The sequence below is a fragment of the Sciurus vulgaris genome (genome assembly GCF_902686455.1).
Source record: "Sciurus vulgaris genome assembly, chromosome: 10".
NCBI classification, from domain to species: Eukaryota; Metazoa; Chordata; class Mammalia; order Rodentia; family Sciuridae; genus Sciurus; species Sciurus vulgaris.
The window spans coordinates 77,209,403-77,233,320 of NC_136470.1; the positions used below are offsets into that span (position 1 = coordinate 77,209,403).

General features: G+C 41.7%; 1 protein-coding gene and 1 pseudogene across 2 annotated transcripts in view; both read right to left on the reverse strand.

The window, feature by feature from the left end:
* Window positions 1–23,918, reverse strand: part of LOC306671068 (biogenesis of lysosome-related organelles complex 1 subunit 6-like) — a 343,174-nt pseudogene that overhangs the window by 308,268 nt on the left and 10,988 nt on the right. The gene's annotated exons all lie outside the window — the stretch shown is intronic.
* LOC306637588 (roquin-1-like) lies at window positions 10,162–14,155 on the reverse strand. Its single transcript, XM_079100343.1, is given in 3 exon segments — window positions 10,162–11,907; window positions 11,911–13,518; window positions 13,520–14,155. Coding segments are annotated over 3 exon segments (3,408 nt in total). The 5' UTR covers window positions 13,790–14,155; the 3' UTR covers window positions 10,162–10,377.

Below are 23,918 nucleotides of genomic sequence, written 5' to 3' on the forward strand. Positions count from 1 at the left end.
ATCTAGAAGAAAAAGAGACCTCAAGTATCCAAAACAATTCTGAGCAGAAAAAGAGAAGCAGGAGGTATCACAATACCTGACCTTCAACTATACTACAGAGCAATAATAACAAAAATGGCATGGTATTGGCACCAAAATAGACAGGTAGATCAATGGTACAGAATAGAGGACACAGAGATAAACCCACATAAATACAGTTTTCTCATACTAGACAAAGGTGCCAAAAACATACAATGGAGAAAAGATAGCCTCTTCAACAAATGGTGCTGGGAAAACTGGAAATTTATACACAGCAGAATGAAACTAAACCCCTATCTCTCACCCTACACAAAACTTAACTCAAAATGGATCAAGGACCTTGGAATCAGACCAGAGACCCTGCATCTAATGGAAGAAAAAGTAGGTCCAAATCTTCCTCATGTTGACTTAGGACCAGACTTCCTTAACATGATTCCCAAAGTACAAGAAATATAAGCAGGAATCAATAATTGGGATAGATTCAAACTAAAAAGCTTTTTCCCAGCAAAGGAAACAATCAACAATGTGAATAGAGAGCCTACAGAGTGGGAGAAAATCTTTGCCACACACACTTCAGATAGAGCACTAATCTCCAAAATCTATAAAGAACTTAAAAAACTTTACATCAAGAATACAAATAACCCAATCAATAAATGGGCTAGGAAATGAGCAGTTCACAGAAGAAAATCTACAAGTAATCAACAGATATATGAAAAAATGTTCAACATCTCTAGTAATAAGAGAAATGCAAATCAAGACTACCCTAAGATTCCATCTCACCCCAATTAGAATGGCAATTATCAAGAATACAAGCAACAATAGATGTTGGCAAGGATGTTGGGAAAAAGGTACACTCATATGTTGCTGGTGGGATTGCAAACTAGTGCAGCCACTCTGGAAAGCAGTGTGGAGATTCCTTAGAAAACTTGGAATGGAACCACCATTTGACCCAGTTATCCCACTCCTTGGTCTATAACCAAAGGTCTTAAAATCAGCATACTACAGTGATGCAGTCACATCAATGTTCATAGCTGCTCAATTCACAATAGCCAGATTGTGGAACCAACCTAGATGCCCTTCAATTGATGAATGGATAAGGAAACTGTGGTACATATACACAATGGAATATTACTCAGTCATAAAGAAGAATAGAATTATGGCATTTGCAGGTAAATGGATGGAGCTGGAGAATATCATGCTAAGTGAGATAAGCCAATCCCCAAAAACCAAAGGCCGAATGATCTCTCTGATAAGTGGATGATGATACATAACAGGGGGTGGGAGGGAGGCAAGAATGGAGGAAGGATGGATTGTATAGAGGAAAAAGAGGGGTGGGGAGGTATGGGGGAAGGAAAAAATAACAGAATGAGACAAACATCATTACCCTATGTACATGTATGATTACCCAAATGGTGCAATTCTACTTCATGTACAACCAGAGAAACAGCAGTTGTACACAATTTGTGTACAATGAATCAAAATTAATAAATTAAAAAAATAATAATGGAGCAGAAATCATTTTGTAGAGGAAAGAAGTTACCTCCTCTGTTGTGCCTTTCCTGAGAGCCAGGAAGACCACATACTCTCTCCTTACTCCTTTAAGACTTTGCAGGCATCAGTACAGGATTGGCCACACCTTTCCCTCTTGCCACTCCTGTGGCAAGTTTTCCTCATCATCAGATGGAACAATCCTTAAAGAGAATCACTTACACTGCTCATCCTTACACTGCATTGTCTAATATGTCCATGCTGGACCACCTTTGTTCTTCAAAATGTTCTTCATTTTTCTGTTTCAGGGGATGTGTGCCTATGCTAGTCACTCTGTCTTAAGTGCTAATACCCCATTCCATTTGGCAATGGCCTGCTTATCTTAAAATGTTCAGCTTAGATGTCATTTCCTCCAGGAAGACTTCCAGACTCCAGGTCTGGGTTAACTCCAAAATCATCTGTGGCTCAGAGATTTTGCCTGTGACCAACTATATAATAATTCCCTGTGTATTCATACAGCCTCCACATCTATATAAGTTGGACCATAAATAGTATTTATTTATTTTTGGTACCAGGGATTGAACTCAAAGGCAGACAACCACTGAGCCACATCCTCAGCTCTTTCTGTTTTCTATTTTGAGACAGGGTCTCACTAAGGTGCTGAGGCTGGCTTAAATTTGCAATCCTCCTGCCTCAGACTCCTGAGCCACTGGGATTACAGGCATGCTCCACCATGCAAGGCTGGATCATAAACTTTAAACATGAGGATGATTTCTTGGTTTACATTGTATTCCTAGAACCTAGTATAATACCTGTAAAATACTGAACTCACAACAGAGATTGAATGAATGAACAAACAATTGAAGAATAAAGTAGGAATATAGCATATCTCTGTATAAACTGAATTATAGATATACAAAATTAGAAAATATGAACAGAGACCACAATGTGGTAGTGTGGATATGAGTGATAGCTCTGCCATTGGATAGAGGTTACAAGAGCAACAGAGTCCAGAAATAGGACTGGTAGATGAAAAATTGCCAACCGGCTATACACGGTATTCCAAATGGCTTTAATTGTTAATAATTTAATCCATTTTGTATGTTTTTGATATATTTCATTGTGATCACAATTAACATCATTATTTTTTTCTAAGGCAACATTGCTGAGTTTAATGATCAAATTCTTGTGAGCAATAGTTATGTTAATATTTGGAAACTAAGATTTAAAAAAATAACTAGACAATATACAATTCTTATTATTTTATGGATTGCATTAAGTTAAAAATATATAATGTTTTTAATAATGCATTTTTATGAAAATTTTATTTTCAATTTTCAAATGTTAAATAAACAAATCCTCAAAATAATATGATGTTGTCTAGTCACCATCAATGCACACTTATCATTCTCAAGCTTTATGAGACAAGAATCATGGAATTGATGTGTTAAGGACAGACCTACCTATTCATTGCCTCAAGATAATCTGGAAAACTCTGCAGGTGGAATCCTCACTACCCACACTTAGCTTAGATAGTGATAGATAATAGATAGGTAGGTAGGTAGATAGATAGATGACAGAGAGGCAGACATAGGCACAATTAGTTAACTGCCTCCTGTGGGTGAGATACTTATGTGTTATACACATATCAATGTATTCTTCTCCACCAGGCCACAAGAGAATATTATAACTCACATCATCAATCAGAATACTAAGATTAATTAATTAATATTCTTAAAATTGATTTATTCACTAAGGATGGCTAAGCAAGCAGGTAGTTGAATTATGCTTGAACTCACAAATATCTGACACCAGAACTTTGGAACTTCCTGTGTTGTATTGCTATGTTGTCTTTCAAGAAAAATAAATCAATTCTTACTGGAATCCATTCACATTCACATTGCCTTACCCTAAACTCTGCTGTTCTTATCAAATAAGTGACAGGACGGCATACCTGCCCATGTCCTGGAAGCTCCAATCTGACTTCACTATTAATCTCTAATCAGCTGGACCAAGCAGCCTCTCAAGACTCTGCTATCTTGAATGGGCATGCTAAGGGACGACATTCCAAACAAGAATGATCCTTGGATACAGACTACTCCTGATCCAAATCAAGTCCCCCAAAATATGAATTAAAGAGATGACTGAATCTACTTGATTCAGGTTTTACTCTGCAGTAATGTTTTAATGAATTTGCCAACTCAGGGCTTAAAATTATAACAAAGAGTATGTTGAGAAAAATCTTTACACCATCACCACCACCATTTCCACTGCTGAAGTGCACACACACACACAAACACATTTTATATCTATGTGAGCATACATATCTACATAAATATATGTTTATATTTGTTATATACAAAATGAAACTCAAATACTACATGCAATCAATTACACACCTACATTTTGTATTCAATAATGGAAAGGACTTTGGCATGGCTTGATTGGTATCTGTGTAGTGTGGTGTAAATTCAGTGCTGAAGGAATGGTGTTAAATCAATAAGTAAAGTTCAAATACAGTATTAGCTTTTCTCACTTCCTCCTCCCTTGGCATTGCTCAAATCTTCAGCCAGCACTTTTGAGGCAGTTTCTCTTTTTGTTCCCACTATGCATTCCCTGCTGCCATTGCCTGGTCCTGCCTCCTTCTCTGATGGCAGCAGTCAACACCATCAACACCAGTCAGCCCATCCCACATACCTAGGACCACTTCCTTCAATGACAGTTTGTCACAGAGTTCTCAGCCGCCTCTGCAATGATTGGGCATTCAGTCCCTGAGGCCAAAGGTCATCTGCCTTGGACCAAACCTACTTCATTTTGACTATTTCCATTTTTATTGTTTTCAATGACTAATAACATTCACCCAAACAGCTCCTATGCATGTCCAGGATGTTAAGTACTTCCAACAACAGCAGACTCTGCCTTCACTTTTCTGTATAACACCCACTGCTAAGTGTCTGTGAGTACCTGTGAGGGCCATAGTTGTAGTGTAAGGTTAGAGTTGAAAGTTTGGGTATAGACTTGAAGCTCGTCATTTATTAGCTATGCAACTGTCATCAAATTACTCCCCTTATCTAAGGTAAATGCTTTCTTAGAAAATGATTATTAGTGATTAAAGAGGATAGCCCTTTTGGTAGACCCCAAACCAGAACCTTGTAAACACTATGTAAGTGCTCTCATTTTTCTTTCTTTCTTTCTTTTTTTTTTTTTAACTAATGTTACAGTAATTTTTACATCTTAGTTTTAAAATTTATTTATTTTTATGTGGTGCTAAGGATTGAATCCATTGTCTACATGTTGGGCAAGTGCTCTACCATTGAGCCACACTCCCAGCCCCTCTCATTTTTCTTGAACCTACCAAAAATCTTCCCCTTCGTTGAAAGGAGATGTTACAGATCTCCACAGATTTAGGCAGAAAAGAAACAACTTCCATGTTTAGTGTTACTTGGAATATTCCTCTTTTACACAAAAATTCTTTCCCCTAAGGTCCTTCTATGTTTGCCACAGTGAAAAGTCATCTCAGCCAGAACTGTGAGAATTTAAAATCGCCCACTTGTTTCCTTGCTATGGTTTCTCCTTTTAGTGTTTCCTGCTTCCCTGTGGCTTCAAATTGTTCTGTAGGATTCTCCAATTTCAGATTAGAGTAGAAAATGTCTTCACTTAACAACTACCACCAGAACATGATCTTTCATGTGACATTGAAATAAACATTTTTTTTCCCCCTAAATCTAAATGGAGTCATACAGGGGATGGTTGTTAGGTAGAATAGACTCACAGGCTTGGTCTGTGTGTAACGATCTTAACACATTCTAACAGGATGGGTGGACATGAGAGCCAGTCACAGGCAGGGGAGGCTGTGAGGAATGACAGAGCCCACGTGCTACATGAATAATGATTTGGTCTCAGCTACTTAAGGGTGTCATTTCTACTCTTGTAGCAAAATCACTGACGGTAACTTTTCTTTCTCCCCTCAAGAACTAAGTTAACAGAGCAAAGAGAAATGCCGGGGGGTGTGAGGCTTAAAATTTGTGAAATCTATTTCTGCTGAGAAATTTTGTCATTTTATTAGAGTTTGAGGAGGCGTTATTTTAGATATGCAGTAGCAATTTGCTGGCAAGAAATATTGGATCTAGAGGAGGCCTATGGAGGGAGATGGAAAGGCTGGATTCCAATTCTGACTATTCTCCTGGCTTGCTATGCAATCTTGGTAGAGTTTGTTAAACTTGCTGAACCTTGGTTTTCACCATCAATGCATAAAAATGGTGATTGCTTTTGAAAGGGTTGCATAAATAAAAACCATTTTCCCCTTAAATATATCTATCATTTTAGAAAATATTTGCCCCTTCCTCTAACCATGTACCTGTGATGGTACTATGAAATTTGGGAGACTAAAGAGAGATGGGTCACTTCCTGGCAGGTATTCTCACAACCACAAGCTCATGTATTAAGCAGATCTTATACATGGTAACTCTTATAGGCTTAATGCCTGTAAACTGGGTAACAGTGATGCTCTCTGTTGTTTCTACTTCATATACTATTTTAAGGCGAAGAGGATAATGATTATGAAGATTCTGAAATGAGGTAAACAGCTCTTACTTTCTCTCTTATTTTGGTAGTCTATGGTAGGTATTGAGAAAGCCCACATGGGTCAAAACTGCCATGGCTCATATTCATCTTCTTTGTTTATGTTCCTTAATACACTGGAGTTTTTTTTAGCCCCAATGTAACTCACCACAACTCTTTGGAAGAGTATAAGTCCAAGAGTAATTCACAATTCTGACTTCTGTGGAAATGTTGGATACCCAATGAGAACTTTCTAGGTTGAATTGGGGAGTAGAGAATGAAGCATCCATCTAAAGAACATCCAGATGAACCTGCAGAGTATTTGACATCTATCTCCTCCACACACCTGTGGGAAACATTTCATGGATGAATCAAGCAAGTCTCAGGAGATTTTATTGAACCTCCAAGGTAATAAACTTGGTAAATCACAGAAGTAAGATCCAATGCTTTTGTTTATTTGTTTATTAAAAATACTAGGTTCTATTACTAATGCAAACCACTCCTTATTCAAACAGAAGAATAAAAATGGGCAGAGCATTTAGGAGTAACATAAGGTGAGCACCATCTGCCAGAGGAAGGGTTGAAAGCTCAACCTGAAGTGTAAACATAGCCAGGGGAAGGCATGCAGTTGGGTTCAACCTCTTCTGGAAGACCATGTGAGTCAGAATTTGTCACTAACTAGAGGGTCCCTTTCATCTACCAATGGTTCAATGGATATGTGTTCTCTTTCATTTTTCTTCCTAAAATGGCCATGCCTTGCTCTGTTACTATGTCTTAGTCAATTCATGCTGTTATAACAAAGTACCACAGGTTGGTGACTTATAAACAAGAGAAATTTATTTCTCACAGTTCTGGAGTCTGGAAGTCTAAAATCTGGGTGCCAGCATGGTTGGGATCTGCTGAAGGTTTTTTTCCAGGTAGAAGGCCACCAACTTCTTGTGTCTTCAAAGGGCAGATGCAGAGCTAACTAGATCTCTGGCCTCTTCTTACAAAGCCTCCCATTCATGAAAGTTCTACCTTCATGAAGTAATTACCTCCCCAAAGCCCACCTTGTCATCACATTGAGGTAGGGAATGCAAATATTAAGTTCCCAACAGATAATTTCATGAGCTACTCCCCTACTGCAGGGCCCCATGGATCCATCACCTGCCAGATTCACAGCCCATCTATCAGCTTTGGAGCAACAAGAAACAAAATGCACCCAGAATAGGAAAGAAAGTGAGCATTCTGAAGGAGTGTTCTCAAAGTACTCCTGTGGGCAAATTATGCTCATGCATATAAAAGTCCTTCGAGGATGAGAGATTCAACCTAAGAAGCATCCACTTCCTGCCTCTTGGAAACCCTGAGTTACCATGTGTGAAACTTGATAAATGGAGCTTCCAATTGTCAGTGACCTGAGTGACAATCTAACCAGCCACCCCTGCCAAGGCACCAGTGAAACTCTTGGATTCTCCAGAGCAGCCCATCCTCCAGGAAAACACCACTGCATCCATGTTGTAATTAACATCATATGGAGAAGAATTGTCTGGTTGTTCTACTTCATATACTTTCTTATTTCTTTATACATCAAGAATCCAGCTTTCATCATCCTGTGGACTCAAATTTAGATATAAATTGGCCAGGTACAATGGCACAAGCCTGTGATCCCAGCAACTCCAGAGACTGAGGTAAGAGGATCACAAGTTTGAGGCCTGCTTGGCCCTCTTAGTGAGACCCTGCCTCAAAATACAAATATAGAAGGCTGGGGATGTAGCTCAGTGGTGGAGTACTCTGGGCTCAATCTGGGGAAAAAGCTGAGATCTAACTTTTGTTAATTCAGGTACTCTATTTTCGTTAATTTATAACAAGGGTCCCTCCTGCTAGCCATTTAACTACCTGTGAGTTGCCAATATCAACTTTCCTGTGGCCTTGGGCCCTCTACAACACATCTGGGGAGGCCACCACATCCTGAGCTTCTTTCCTACCCTCCACCTTTCACAGGCTTACTGCTCAGACAAGCTCTGTGTGTCCTTGGCTCTAAGCCACTGGCTCACTTTTCTTCAGGAAAGGACATGCGCCTCCTCTTTTCAGAGGGGATCCCACAACAGGATAACTCAACTCCAAGGGCAACTTGCAACCATTTTCTCCCCAGGTGGAAGCAACCCCTTACCTCTGTTGCTTAAATAGTACATTCACTGGCCTGAAGCTGGCACCCAGCTCTCCCTCCCTTCCCAGGCATGAGTTCAGCTGCTAAATCCATTTCAGTAGAGTTTGCATCAGAGGGGCTTCCCCACTCACCAACCATTGATCATAGAAATCTGGATCTATCGCCATGTGCACTTACCCCCTTTTACCTCCATTTACACCAATGTTCGTTGGTGAAGTCTTTGTCAGAAATCCCCCAGCACACATACAGGACAATCACCTGAGACCACTCACCAGTCAGAACCATGGCCCACTCCATTCCACTCTAAAACAATGGAGAATCCAAGTGCTGCCTGTGTTCATGCCAAAAACAGTTTGAAATTACAGTGATTTTTGCTTTACTGTGTTTCATGTCTTGCAAACTTTGTTCCCCAAAGTTCTTGCTAATTTTTTCCTTCCTAACCTCTAAAAGTATTAAAATTCAACAAAAGTTTATCAAATGACATTTGGGTGCCAAAACTTATAGTAGAAACTTTCATCTATATTTCCCCATTGAACATTCAGAATAATTCCCTACAGTAAATATTATTATTCACATATATGGGTAAAGACCCAAATGCTCAAGAGGTTAAGAAACTTACCAAAAGTTATTCAAGTAGTAAGAACTTTTATTTCCGCAACTCAAATCTAATAATATTCAAAGCCACTATATTGGTTTTCATTTAATGAAGTAAAACTTTATAAATAATTTATAAATACAATTATTTGGGTTTGCATTTTTTTAATTTATTGATCAGGCAACAATTAGAGTTTACAAGGAAAATACAAAATGGAATCATCAACAGTAAAACATTCAGTTTGTGCAATAACTATCTTGAATTTTGGCTGAGTTCCCATTTGGGATCACAGTAATCTTTACAACAAACATCAGACTTTTGAACACAATTTTAAATGAGTTAAAGTCAGGCTTACTTTGGAGCCATTGTAATGTGTAGCAGGGTTGTGAGGCAGAGCCTTATCTCAGGTAATGTGGGGCTCTTTAGTGAGGGACAAAGGAGTATTAGAAAATAAAGGGTTATAAACACAGATTTTAAAGATTAAGCTGAGATCAGATGGAGCTCTGTTCTCTGATGGAAATGCGGATCTAAAGAGTTATGTCAACAATCTTTATATATGTGCAATGTTAGGTTCCAAAGTTACTGTAAGGTGGGCAGGAACCAGAGAAGGGAGCTGATGAAACACTGGTTATCTAGCAAAAGAATTCCTTCCTGCCCAAGAGCTGTGTGCCTGAGATCAATGTACTGCCACAGCAGTTAGGCATCTTGTGCCCCTGCACAGGAGCACTCCCAGGCACCAGGCATGCCACAGCCATGAGGTCATCAGAGACCCCAATTTCAGTCACTGTTGTTCCATTTTTGCTACTGTGCATTACACTTTTTCTTAAATGTCATTTTACATATACCCTATTGATGACAGGTCCTATAATAGAACATTAAATGATAGGTTGACCATTATAGACAAGTTTAATTTGGAGAACAGCAGCTTGATTAATTTTCTGCTTTAAAGGTTTATATACCTGGAAAATATGAACACATTTAATATACAAAGAATAATGTTTTTAAGTATGTTACTTCATGGAATAATTTTATAAATTAATTAGATGTCTCTAACAAACACATTTGAGTAATCCCATACATGTTGACTTTAATTCATTCATCTTATTGTAGAAAAACCAAGATATCAGACAACTGTACCAACAGTATTTGCCATCTCTTTCCTGTTGAAGAAAAGTCCTAGAAAAATTGATGTTAGACATTTTATAAACATCAACATTTTATTAGTTTGACCACTTAGAGACTTGTGAGTTAATTTTAAGGACATTTTACTTCTATTAGTTTACCCACTTTATTTTTTTATTTATTTTTTTTTCACAGAACAAAAACAAATTTAATCTGAATTGCTTGCAGATACTGCTAATTTTCTTTTTCTTTAAATTAAAAAAAAAATTAATGTGAACTATGTGCAGGGTTTGTTTTTAGTAGTGGTGTTTGTGCACATTGCCTCTGGTGCTTTTCCTGGATTTCTCTCACCATTCTTAGAGAACACGTTTAGAAGTCATCCATTCTTCTACCCCTATGCCCCACAAATTGATTAGGGGCAGAAGAGAATAGTAGGATTCCTCATGTTTTAGGGAGCAGAACTGGAAGTAACTACTGATTTCTGGGAGTCATTGTTATCCCCTCCTCCCTCTGGGTCCTCTGATAGGGTCAGAGAGCTGGTCTTGTTTGACAGGAGGCTGATATTCTCTTGTGTCAAGGCTGATCCATTCGATATGTCACTGAATGTCAAGGTAAGGTCCCCAGCTGGAACCTTGTTCTGTGGTTCTGGTTGTCCATTTTCTGCTTGCTTACTTGTATTCAATTTGCTTTTCATGTCCAGAGAACACTGGTTCTCCATACTTAGTTCCCGGGTTCTCTTCCCAATTTCCCTTTCCACTTGATGCAGTTCCAAACTCAACCGCTCACTTGAGATCATTCCAGGCCACTTTGGAGGAGGTGGCGGCGGCTGTGGCTGGCCTGCAAGGGTGTTTGCCTCCCTCTGCAACACCAGCCTGTTACTAACAGCCTCTAATCCACGTAGCTGAGTCTGCTGGCTAATCTGATGGTTCAGTTGCTGCAGTTCTAGCCGGAGCTGTTCTCTCTCAGCAGATGGAAGGGGTTTTCCATGACTGGCTACTTCTGGCATAGATACATGCTCCCTCTCACTGAAGTGTCCCTGAGAAGTTATGTTTTGATGAGGTGAATATGGAGAACCTCCCCAGCTACTGTGCGTTCCATATGGACTATAATCTGAAATGTTAATAGATTTTGTGGGAGCTCCCTGAGGTGCCATAGCCTGCATTGGGTCAGCACCCTGATATAGCATTTTGGAAGTTCGAGAAATGGCACCAAACCGAGATATTGTTGGTCGGTCTCCAAATGGGATGAGGTCATCATCACTGGTTTCTACTGCTCTTCTCTGAAGTTCCAATCGCTGGTCTCTCATTCCTTTACTCTCCACATTCATCATTTCCACACTCCCTGCTGCCACAACATCTTTGGGTTTTGCATCTTTGGTTCCAATGTAGGAGCCGATGGTGTCACATGACCAAGGAGAGTATTGGCTATAATCATTTCCTTTGTATTTCCCAGCTACCTTCAATTCTTCATCCAAAAATTCCTCTTGATGGAATGTGGGAGGCAATGTTGGTGAAGGTGCAAAAGGAGGTGGAGAGATAACCTTTCTTTCCTCCAGCTGGGCCATTATGTCCTTTCTTCGGCGATGTAGCTCATCTAGACTAGGAAGGGGCTGGGGAGGAGGAGGAGGAGGAGGAAGCCGGCTATATGGAGGTTCTCTGGGATACGAAGGTCTGATTTGAGTAGGATGAGGGGTTACTGGATAGTAACCCTCCACCTGTTGATATCTTTCTCTGGACTCTGGTACATAGGATGGTACTGCAGGAGGTGGAATCTCAATGGGTATCGGGCTTTCTCGGAAAATCTCCTCTCTTGTGTAAGACTGAGCAGGGGACACTCGACGGCCATCATAGTGAGGTGGGTACATAGGTGGGTACTGTTGTGGCTGTGTGCCATACTGAGAGTTCACAACACGATCTTGGAGGTAAGGTGGATAAGGATCCAAATAGGGAGGACCAGGTTCAGGAGCAGATGGTGGAGGTCAGACAAAGAGGGACACACATGGTGGTGGAGTATAGTACATACCCTGCTGATAAGATGCTGGTTCAAATGGTGGGGCAGCTCCTCGAGGATCCTGATAGTAAAGATCTGTTTGCTGTGCTGGGTATAACTGAGAACCTCGTGGTACCATCTGAAGTGGTTTGGTGACAGGCATTGGAGGCAGATCTGCTGGCCCCCTTGGAGGTACAGGATGTGGATTCACAGGTAAAGCAGAAATGCTCTTAGGGACAGATTCTAGCAGGTCAGGAGGGGATCCTGGAGCACTACTGCTCAGATGATCATTCTTCCCTGGTTTCAGACTAGAATCATAGCTGGGATCTGTTCCCCGTGGAATCAGCTGTGTTACTGTATTTCCTGCTGACACAATTCCATTTGGTAGAGCAGGGGGTTTTTTGCTAGGCAGATCCACTGCACCTTCTTCTGGAAGGATGGCGGCAGAAGGCAGGCCCACCTCATTCAGCTGACCCAAAGAGGCACTCAGAGGTCTTCTGGGAACCAGACGTTTGTTCATCTTACGAAATTTTTCCAGTTTCTCTTGTGAGTGTGCAAATGTACAGCTGGCGCCACGAGGGCATCCTCCTCTTTGCTTCATATCTCGACACATGTATGTTTTATATTTGCTATGCTGTGGAGGCTGCTGTTGATCTGCTCCTTTTTTGCTATGGTTCTGGATATAATCAACCAGCCCATGCACAACTGTACGCACAGCAACCAGTCCATTTTCTAGCTGTTCCCAAGTAGGAGAAGGAGCATCTGGACTTGGGTCAATGTTTGCTAATAGTTCCAAATGGGGTCTTAGTCGGTTCAAGTTTGCCGGGTCTCCAGTCCGCTGGAGAGCAATAGTTAGTTCCTGAACACTCTGAGCAAAAGAGGCTGGGGTCTGCAACTTGTCAATAATGGACTGCATATGAGATTTGTGAGACTGGTCTCCATAAAGCAAAGAGGACCACTGGTCTGGTGCAATTCTTAAGCCTGCTTCCATAACAATCTGCACTATCTGGGAGTCATGTTCTCGCCGCAGAGCTTCATAGGTCCTAAATTCTTCTTTCAGCTGCATCAGAGAAGAGTCTTCATCACGTTTGGTGACCTTGAAGCAGGAAGCTCTATAAAGGAGCTGAACAACATGCCCAATGCTAGTTTTAGAGGCTTGAGGAAACCGTGGCTCCAACCTTTGCACCACAAAAAGAACCAGTACTTTTCTTGACAAAGCAGAGCCATCTTCTAAGGCCAGCAGAACCAGCTTTAGAGCTTCCTCCTGCATTGCTGGTCCAAGGAACTGGCAACCCCTAGCCCTGACTGCTGCCCAAAGATTGGAAGAAAGTTGCTGAGGATTCTGGTGCTGGAGAATGAACTCTGTAACTGTTCGTTCACCCAAAGAGCGAGCAGCTCTCATGGCATGAATCCTGCCTTCTTCTTCCACCAGCTGGCAGTGAACCAGAGTCACAAGCTTCCTCTGCATTGGGCGACTCAGAACACTCTGGGTAGTGCTATTCAGACCCACTCCTCTAGCACTGCTGAGTGGTTTCAGGTACAATGCTAACTCTTCTACACATTTCTTGGCTTCTTCATAATGCTTTGTGTCTTCAACCCCAAACCCCACTACACAAAGTAATGGGCTGCTGTTCAGGGACCTGAGCACCCACTAGCTGCAGCAATGCTGAGTTCACGGGGAGGAGCTCAATGTCGGTATTGATAGTGGTCTGGTCAAATGGGCAAGCCTTGCGGTGGAGTTTGTTCAGGCACATCTTACAGACAGTATGGCCACAGCCCAAACTGATGGGCTTTCGAATTGTTTCGTCGAAAGTCTGAGTGCAAATTGGGCAGGAGAGGAAATCCGTCCATTGTGGAGCTTCTACAGGCATTGCTTCTGGAGTTACAATTCACTAACACACACACACACACACACACAAATCTAAAGCAAAGATTCCACTGGAATCAAAATCTTTGAAAAAAGTTTATCTTTTTTTTTTTTTTTTTCGTTAAATATCTTCTGTAGATACAGTCAGCACATAGTGTGAAATATAACCGCGCTGGTCCGAGCAGCAGCTCCTCTCAGCTCCACATCCCCGCTGCCGTTGCCGCTGCCGTTGCCACCGCCGCTGCCACCATCGACGCTGACTCTGTCCCAGGCCGCTGGGCCTCGGCCGCTGCCGCCAGCGCCACCTCCAGCCCCCCACCTGCTGCTGCCGAGGCCGCTCCTGCAGCAGGGGCCATCTTGTAGGTCGGCCTCCTCTTCCTCCTCCACGTCCTCCGCCGCCCCACCGCCCGTTCAGTTTACCCACTTTAAATTGAACCTCTTTAAATCACGTGAATTAAAAATATTTGGATCCATTTTTTAAAATTTTAATTTTTATGCACACTTATATTTAACACAAAAGCAAAGGCCTTGTGATATTTATCTCCATTGCAATGTAACAGATGTTCAAGAATAACTTGAGAGTTGGATAAAAAGAACTGATCAAAAATCATTAACCTAGGTATGTAGGATCAAAATTGTGAGCTCAAAAATATAGCATTTAAGAAAACAAAAGTCCTAGAAGAAAAATGATAACGGTTATTAATTAAAGCATGAAAAAATGAGAAGGAAAGAAAAGTTGAAAGGGAGAAAAGTATTCTGACTCGTAGCCCAGGAGAAATTTAAAGTGGACACTTTTTCCCCTTGGGCTTCAGATTGGTTTCCCACAGTGCCTTCTCCATTTACATTTCAATGTAAGCTGAGATCTGAATCTGAAAGGGGCTATGCTTAATTTAGGTTTGGAGGTGCTTGAGCCTACAGGAAGAGCTAAGAAGCAAGAAAGAAAAGACTTGAAAATACAAGATCTTTTCCTATCAGGACATCTGATTCTTCTGTGTAGTTGTGTGTTGATACAAAACAGATCACCCCAGCACGTCACAACTTAAAACTATAACCATTTTTTATCTCCCAATTTTGTGGAGCAGGAATTCAGGCACAGCTCAACCAGACAATTCTTCTCCATATGATGTTAATTACAACATAGATGCAGTGGTGTTTTCCTGGAGGATGGGCTGCTCTGGAGAATCCAAGAGTTTCACTGGTGCCTTGACAGGGGTGGCTGGTTAGATTGTCACTCAGGTCACTGACAATTGGAATCTCCATTTATCAAGTTTCACACATGGTAACTCAGGGTTTCCAAGAGGCAGGAAGTAGATGCTACTCATTTCATAAACTGGCATAATATCATCTGTGTCATATTTAGTTAATCAAAGCAGTTTGCAGAGCCTGTCTGATTTCAAGGGGAGAGATATTTTGCAGAAGTAGTGCTTCAAGAGCGAACACCGTAAATTAACTTGGAATAGTAAGCCATCACCTATAGGACAGATAATGTAAACCCCAATTATATAAAAGGGGGTAAATAACTGTAAAGTCATAGACATTGAAGTTAAAGCCCAGTACTCTTGCTTTATGACTGGTGAGACTGACTTGCTTGATGGTTAAGATCAAACTTAGAGATTGAGATTAAATACAGAGGTCAAGAAAAGTCCATATTTGGGTCTTGCCCTCAAAGTCAGCCTGAACCCAGGGAACAAGAGGACTTCTCCAAGGAGATTTGCAACTCTGGATCACACAACCTCCTGACCAAGAAGAGTGATGAGACCACTAGAGGAAAAGCCACTCAGTGCACCTGCTGCAGAGGAGAGTCATGGAAAAAGGGAGACACCCCTAATGCTTCCAAGGGGAGCCACCTCATCGAGAAGACATTGCCTAACCAATGGCACTAATGGAGCTAAGAAGCTGCTCTTAAGTTCTCTGTGAGTGACCCCTGTGGGAACTCAGCTGACTCTTTAACAGACAGGAACAGGTCACTTTGACCAGCTTGATCTTAAACACCTAGCAAAACAGTTAAAACCCAAATATAGCCATTCTTGGGCATTTAAAAGACATAATACTTAAATGTAACTTAAGATGTACACTTGTGTTAGCCCACTAGAATAAAAACTGAAAGCTACAAAAGAGAGATTTTTAGGCAAATGCGCCTGATAACTATCAAGAGAAACTACCAGAGTCAGAAGTTTTTAGTCAGTTTAAGGCCTACAGACACAGGTAGGCTTAAACTATGTTTGCTAGTATGTCTACTAAATGTTGTGTTTACATTCCTGATAACCTAGACAATGTTAAAGTTCCCAAATAAAGACCTTGTCCTCTCCAGCCTTTGCTAGGCCTTCTCAGTTCTTCCACCCCCTGGTGAGGGATTATTGACTTCTGTCACTTTCATGATAGTCATTGGCATGTTCCAGATTCTGCAACATTTATATTGTATCAATCTCCTTTCAGTACTCATGTCTTTTGTTCTTCTCTCATAGAAGCACCCATCCCCATATGCCTCTACAACCTGCTCTTCCCAACCGGCCTTCTACCATGAACCCCTCAATTGACCCGATTTCTAAAAAGGGAACTCCAAACTGCTTGCCCCATGCTGCCCCCTTCCAGCTTGAAGAAGCCAGATCAGTCATCACCCCTTTTCCCTACAGCAGTGAAGGAGTTCCTAGAATTAGAGGGGTAAATGAAGTCAGAATTGGGGACAGGCAGTTAGTGTAGAACCTATTTCAGTCAAATTGAGGAAATGAAGTCCATGAAAATCATCTGCCTTTGGAAGTCTGGAAGGAGAATGGACTTTTTACATCTCACCTGCAAAACCAACCCCAGTCTCTTAGGCAGGATGGAGAGAGAAGGCTTCAAAAAGAACTGGAGAGTAAAAGATTTTCTTATAAAAAAAGAAATGTAGTGTATAAAGCTGCTCCCCCGCCCACCAGGTACAGCCATTTTGCCCGTCTCCCAACGACTTGTCAATCTGTGAACATCCTAGCTAGCTATTGGTTCATCAGTCAGCTTGCAAGTATCCTTCTCCGATATTGGTCCCCTGTTAGCCCGGCAGAATTCAACTGTTTTACTGTAGCTTCCCTGCCATCTTTTCCCATTCTTCTTCTGTCTGTCCTACACACTTTTCTCTATCCTCCTGGCTTTCCACTCTCTCTCTAGCACGCGCCCTTTTCTTTTCCTTTCTCGTTTCCTCTCATTTTCTCTCTTACCATGCAGGAAGAGACTGTTTGCTTAATAAATTCCCTTATGTGAAAAAAAAAATTACTTGGTCCTTGCCAAATGTCTCATAGAGGAAATATTGCCCCCACTCGAGGGTTTCGGCTCTTCGTTAAGTACTAAACACAGGGATTTGTTCTAGTATACCATATGTCTCAGTAGGGTATAAGACAGATACTATAATTATTCCCATTTTATAGACAAGTAAACAGAAACCCTGAGGGGTTAAATGACTTATTCCTGGTCACCTGGTTCACTCTGAAGGAAAATTCCATATCTGTTTAAATACAATATTTGAGATCTTTTAAAAATACCCTTGATTTATATTTTCCACTTCAAAATGTCCAGAATCCAAGGGATACAATGGACTGATTAACCAGCTTTCCAAAGTCAGAGGCAAAACCCCAGTAACATAGGTCCAGCTCTGCAGTTTGTCCCTGACTGATGCAACAAGGGGATCTGGTTGGATTCCTCATCTGATTTAGGTTATCTCCAGGACAGAAAGCATTGATTCACACAAAATTAGCAGGTGTTTCTGTTCTCTGTTCTGCTTTTTGCTTACAGAGGGAATTCATTTCTAATTTGTATCTGTACCTAATTCTGGGCTGCATGTCAGACCTCAGTGCATGGATGCTGGGCACCCGAGCTCACCTGGTGTGCACTCTATTTCAGGACACAGACTCAGTTACTTCTCCTGCAGGTGCCCTGAAAGATGCAACATGCCCTGCATTTGCTCTGGATTAAAGATGCCATTCTTACTGGTGTAGATGTGTCCTTGGCCCCTTCTTCTCAGTGCCCCCACTGGCTTCCTTCATGGTTTCATTCAGCCACTGCAATTGCAATTGAATACCCATTCTGCCTTCTTTCCTCATCCCTACAACTGCCCACCATGCTCACCGGCCCCAGTCTTGTTCTGATTTTACCATGCCTTTTGGGGAAGACAAACATGTAATTGACAATTAGGGGATGGAGCATTCAGCAGGGGACACAAAGAGAGGAGTGGTCAACTCTACTTGGAAGAGTGGATAAAGTGGATGTTCCAGGGAGTCTTTCTAGAAGTAAACATGTAGAATTCTCCAAGTAGAGAAAGAGGGAAGAGGACATTTCATGCAAGAAGAATCTCATGTGAGAGGACAAAGAAGCTCTAAGTGGCAGGATGTCTTGAGGCCACCTAAATGCACTCAGAAGATAAGATGGTGAATCTCAGAGAGAAATGACTAGGGCTGAGGAGGAGGAGCTCTGTCAGTCTTTGACTAAGGAGGAGAGCAGAGCTTAAAGAAAAAGAATAAAACGTTGGATTTGAACGTCACAAAGATTAATTTTCCATTTTTGAGCTTTGTGGTTTGTAGAGGTGCAAAACTGACCACAAGGGACCAATGGAAACCAATTGGAAATTTGTTCAAACAGTATAGAGTTTAATCCTTCAACAAGTATTAATTGAGTATCTAACATCTTCCCTGAGTCTCCACTGGACAGCCTAAATAGAGTGGCAAATAAACCTGATATTTTCTGAACACATGTAGATCTCCTGTTCTGGTAGGCATGACAGATATTAAACAATAGGCATCATTAATGACATAATTAAAAAGAAGGAAGGAGGGGCTACTGGAGTGAAAATGTACAATGGAGCAGGCCAACACAAGCTGGAGGTGGAAAGCGGACAGGGATGGGGGCAGCTCCCCTCTTCTGTTAGCCATCTCAGGACCCCAACAGGATAGCAAGTTAGGTAGGATCAGGGATCCTGTTACAAGTGCAGAAAGAAGAGTTTAGGGTAGAGTCAAAACTCCTCCTTGAAACAAGGTTCCCCAGGCTTGTAAGTGAGTAGAGACAGAAGGATGAGAAGGCAGGGAGGTGGAGTCCCGAGGAGACACCTTTATTCTCATTGTTCATGCTGCTTATTTGTATTTGGCCATTATCTGGAGGATCAATGCCTACCCTGCACATCTTGTTCTCTCTCTCTCTCTCTCTCTCTTTCTCTCTCTCTCTCTACTCTCTTTCAATCCATCTCCCTTTGTGGATAGAGCCAACAAGCAAGGTGACATTGTGGCAGGGATGGAGCTTCACTGCTCCTTGCATCAAAAAGGCAGAGACAGCCTCTGTGGCAAGGACACAAAAGAAGTCTGTGTGAGAGGTGATTCAACTCAGCAGTGCTCCACCATTGGCAACCACAAGTGAGGCAGCAACATGACCCAAACAGTGCCCCCAGCAAGCCACTGCCTGCAGAGAGGCTGCAGGCCAGACAGTGCCAGCTCTGTCATGAGTGCAGTGGTACAGCACTGCACAGGACATAAGCACAAGACCTGTTGACCTGGGCAGGTTTTATATCCTGGCCATGTGTGGCCCTGCTCTGTCACCTGGACAGTGACCCTGAGAGCAAGCATATGACTGGTTAACTCATGCCACATGATCCCCAAACAGCTAGGTGACAATGATCTGAGCTGAGGAGAGAGGAGGAGGTTTGTACAGATGTGAAGATGTCTTCCCCACTGACTTCTGATGGAGGCTGTAGGACCCAGTGGAAAGGACACAGGTGTGGGAGCCACCTGATAAGCTTGGAAGCTTTCTCCAGCCCCTCACAGCCATGTGACCAGAATCTGTCTGCATCTCAGCCTCTGGTTAAGTGGAGGAGGGAACAAGGAGATGGAGCTAACTGACATTGGACCAGGTACTTGACTGTTCTCATCTGGCTGTACCTCTCTACCACGTGGGAGACAGGTAGGCCGATCTTGTCTCACATGTGATCATACACCCCCTCACATGTTTGTGAGAATTATGAAACAATATAGATGAGTGCTTCGTTACACTGCCTATTATTGTTATAATTATTATCACTAAGTGCTATTCCCATTCTACAGATTAAAACCCTGAGTCTGGGAAGCCTCAGAGCAGGGACCCTACTCCAGCTCTACCTAGTTTTAAGGGCCCTGTCCTGAATCACATAAAAAAATTGCTTCCTTATCTCTCTCCTCTTTCCCCAATGTTGGTGAAATCCATAGAAAATGAGTTCAAAAGGAAAAAAAGAATTTAGTCCAATGATTCTTGAACAAATAATTTAATAATAATTAGTTTTTAAGAAAGTATTAAATTAAAATAATGTGTTCATTTTAAAATTTTTCTATAAATATTTATCAAGGGCTATTTATATGTTAGTTATTTCATTTCAATGGGACATTAAAAAATAGAATTTGCAATGAATTCTTCCTGCCCACAGTTTATAGTCTAATAAATACATGCAGAAATCACTTTAGTGGTAGTGGGAGTAGTAAATAATAATCATAGTACACTGATCTGTACTGGTGTATGCTATATTTCAGACACAATCCTCAGCATCTATATATACTTTCTTCTTTTTTTTTTTTTTTTTTTTTTGGGGTGCTGGGGATCAAACCCAGGGCCTTGTGCTTGCAAACAAGTACTCTACTGACTGAGCTATCTCCCCAGCCTCTCTATATACACTTTCTATGAGCATTTAGAATAATCCTCTGTTACAAAAATTACTCCAGTTCTACACAGAATAGAGCCGAGTTCAGCAAAGTCACATAATTTGGCTAAAATTATGTAACATAGAAGTGGGACAGAACCAAGAAGCCAGCCCAGGTCTATCTGACCCAAAGAAACCCTCATAGCCATTGTGTGGCTCTTCCTCACCCTCCCTCACCACCCTGTCTACTTACAACTGTGAAACAAACTGGTTTTACTGAATGGCTTTAATAAAGAGCAGAATCCCACCAATCAGTGATAACAGACAATGATACCAAATAAAATCTTGGGAACTCCTTTTGACCTTCCAGTTTACTATTTTATTCTACCACCTCTGGTCTTCCTCCAGGAAGAAATGCAGGTCCCAGGGCAGTGGCGACCCCACTCACACTGTGGTTCACACCAGCCTTTCATCTGTGGCAGCAGACTAACTCCTGGCTTTCTTCAGGTGCAGGCCACCAGCCTGCCACTGTAAGCTGCCCTTAAATATTGATGATAGTTTCCTTCTTCTTCAAAAGGTATATCTGAATGCCATTATCAAGGGATAAAATAACAAGATTGTTTCTCTTTTGTCTTTTTCTTCCAAGTTGTTGGAAGATAACTGATCCAAACACAGGTAGGTTTGAGGTCACATGAAGAACAGAATTGGGAACAATGTTGAGGACAGGAATTAACTGCAGGTAAATGGATGCTTCCTCGTCAAAGGCACACAGAGGCAACAACTTAGCAGAAGCACCACTCTCTTGCTGAGAGTCAGCAGTGGGACTAGTATTCTTTCTCACTATACTCAAAGACTTTAAGGTAACTGACAACCTCTCCACCTCTGTGATACAAACACGGTTGGACCTGCCCAGGGATGCTTGCCAATCCACCTCTCCCTTCTTCATGTCATGCATACCCTCTTCAACCACACAAAATAATACCTTAATCATTGATTCCATGTCCCCCATCTGGGAACTCTGTTCAGGGCCCAGGTCAGAATTCACCTTATTTTTGAAGACTTCTGACAACCCAATTACTTCTGCCTTAGTATCCTGCCTCCCTCTGGGTCAAGAACTAGCACCTCTGTCTTCCCAATAGACAGGTAGCAGTATGAACAGCCTTTATCTAGATCTACTTTGTCACAGTGTACTATTTCCTCCAGTCATGTACCACTTGTCTATATTCTTCACCACCTCCTGGTAAGTCCATTCAAATTATTAATCCATCAATGGATTAATCTACTGGTGAGGATAGAGCCCTCATGATTCAATCATTGCTTAAAATCCCTACCTCTGAACCTTACTGCACTGGGGACCATGTTATTAACACATAATCTTTTGGGGGCACAACCAGATCCAAGGCATACTAAGGACATTGTCAATGACCCAGAAAGAAAACAAGTATACAAAATATTACAGATCATCATAACCTCTGGGAAGGAAAGTATATTGATGACAGAGTAGTGAACGAAGGGCTCTTGGAGGAGGCAGAATTTAAGCTGAAACCTAAACAAAGTGAATGATGCAGTCCCACAGTAGACTAGGCCTAGAGAAGGAAGCACAGAATTCCTCTATTGAAAGAGCTTGATGTCTACAAGAAAAAGAGGAGGCCAGTATGATGGAAAATGGTAAGAAAGAGTGAGAAGAAGTTAGAGGAGTGCAGACATGTGAGGCCAGGCCAGACTGGCAGGACCTTGCAGGTACAGGTAGTACAGAGTTTTGATTATTCTAAAAGCAATAAGAAGTCTGTTATGAATTAGGTGTTGTTTTCCCCTTTCAAAACTTGAAATTTATTCCCCAGTGAAATGGTGGTGAGAGGTAGTGGAACCTCCAGAAGGTTTTTGGGTCCTGAGGGCTTTGCCCTGATAAAGGTTTCATGCCACTCTCACAGGGCTGAGTTAATTCTGGGAAAGGAAGTAAAGCCTCCCTCTTCTGGGACTGGATTAGTTTCCTCCAAAGTGAGTTGAAATAAAGCAAAGGGGTCCCTAGTGTTCTGTCCCTTCTGCCCACATCTACTGGACCTTTGGCTGTTCTGCCTTGCTGCAGTGCAGCATGCAGTCCTCCCCCAAAGCCAGGAAGATGCTGGTGCCATTCTCATTGACTTCCAGCCTCCAGAGCTGTGAGCTAATATGCTCCTTTTCTATATGAGTTCCTCAGTCTCAGGCAACGAAATAAAGACATAGTCATTGAAAACCTCTTTGTGGGGGAAATGACTTTATATTTTGAAGGGTTATTCTGACCAATATGTGGGGGAAGCTGGATTGAGGGTAAAGAGGGATAAGAATAGAAATAGAGAGCACTGTGGACTTTTGTCCCTTTGATAACCACAATGTCTGATACAGCAGAGGTGCTCAATAAAAATGTTCGGAATGGATGCATGGATGAATGAGTGAATGAGCGAAGAATGAATGGGTTAGACCACCCTGGGCTTTAACGAAAAGTAGAACCAGTCAGCCTTTATTCCTCCTGACTGGTTCTACTTTATCTCCCATCCACCCTTAGTGCCAGCAACATATGATGTATTCTGAAAAACTGGTAAAAAGCACATCCTGGAAAATTGTCACCCATCTCAGGTCCAGATTTCCATTATCACATACTTGGAAAAATCACCATCTTGTCCTGGAAATATTTCACCACGTTTAACATCATTTTTTGCCACTGTTCTTCATTCCTGTGAACAGAAAACAGCCTCCTGTTTCTGGTAGGGAAAAAAAGGCAGGTTCTGCTTCAATCAGAGAAAGAAAAGGGAAAGAGAAGTGGGGAATCAGATGAGGACTTTTGTCTCCTGGTATCAGGGAGATACCTGAGAGGGCCATGATTGGAGGTTTGACTTTAGACCTGAAAACCTCAGCTTCCCCAGAGGAGCCAGCAGGAATGGGCTCTTGGCACATGCAATTGCGGAACAGCACAAATATCTGCTTTTCCTCAGCAATCTCGTGCTTTATTAGCTAAGTTTCTCTGAAGCCCAGATGGGCACATTTCATGCTGAGTTTAAGGTGAAAATGATTTGGCACGTTACATTCCCAGCGTGCTCCAGAAAAGAGACAAGAGGCTGTTGAACATAAGCCATGCTGAATGCTTTCCTAAACCAGCAGGAATCAGCTGCTTTGACAGTGGGGTGTGCTAACAGATGGAAAAGTCTTCGGTGGGAAAAGAAGTTGAGGGAACCAAGAAGGTGCTAAGCACTCTGTATGATAGGATTCCAGCAGAGAGTTTTCCCAATATCCTGTACATCCTGTAAGGATCATTAAAAAGAACACAGAAGTAATTCTTTGACAAATATTCTTTTAAAAATGTAAAAGCAAAAAATTAAATGGACTTTCAAGCTAAAAGGGAATTTAATGTTCAAACATCCATTTCTCAAGAGAAAACTGACATGTCAGGATGGGAAATGACTTCCCAAATGTACTTGCTGTGGAAGAAGTCACAGATGCTCCAGGTGACCAGAACCTACTCTGTCTAGCCTCTTTTCAA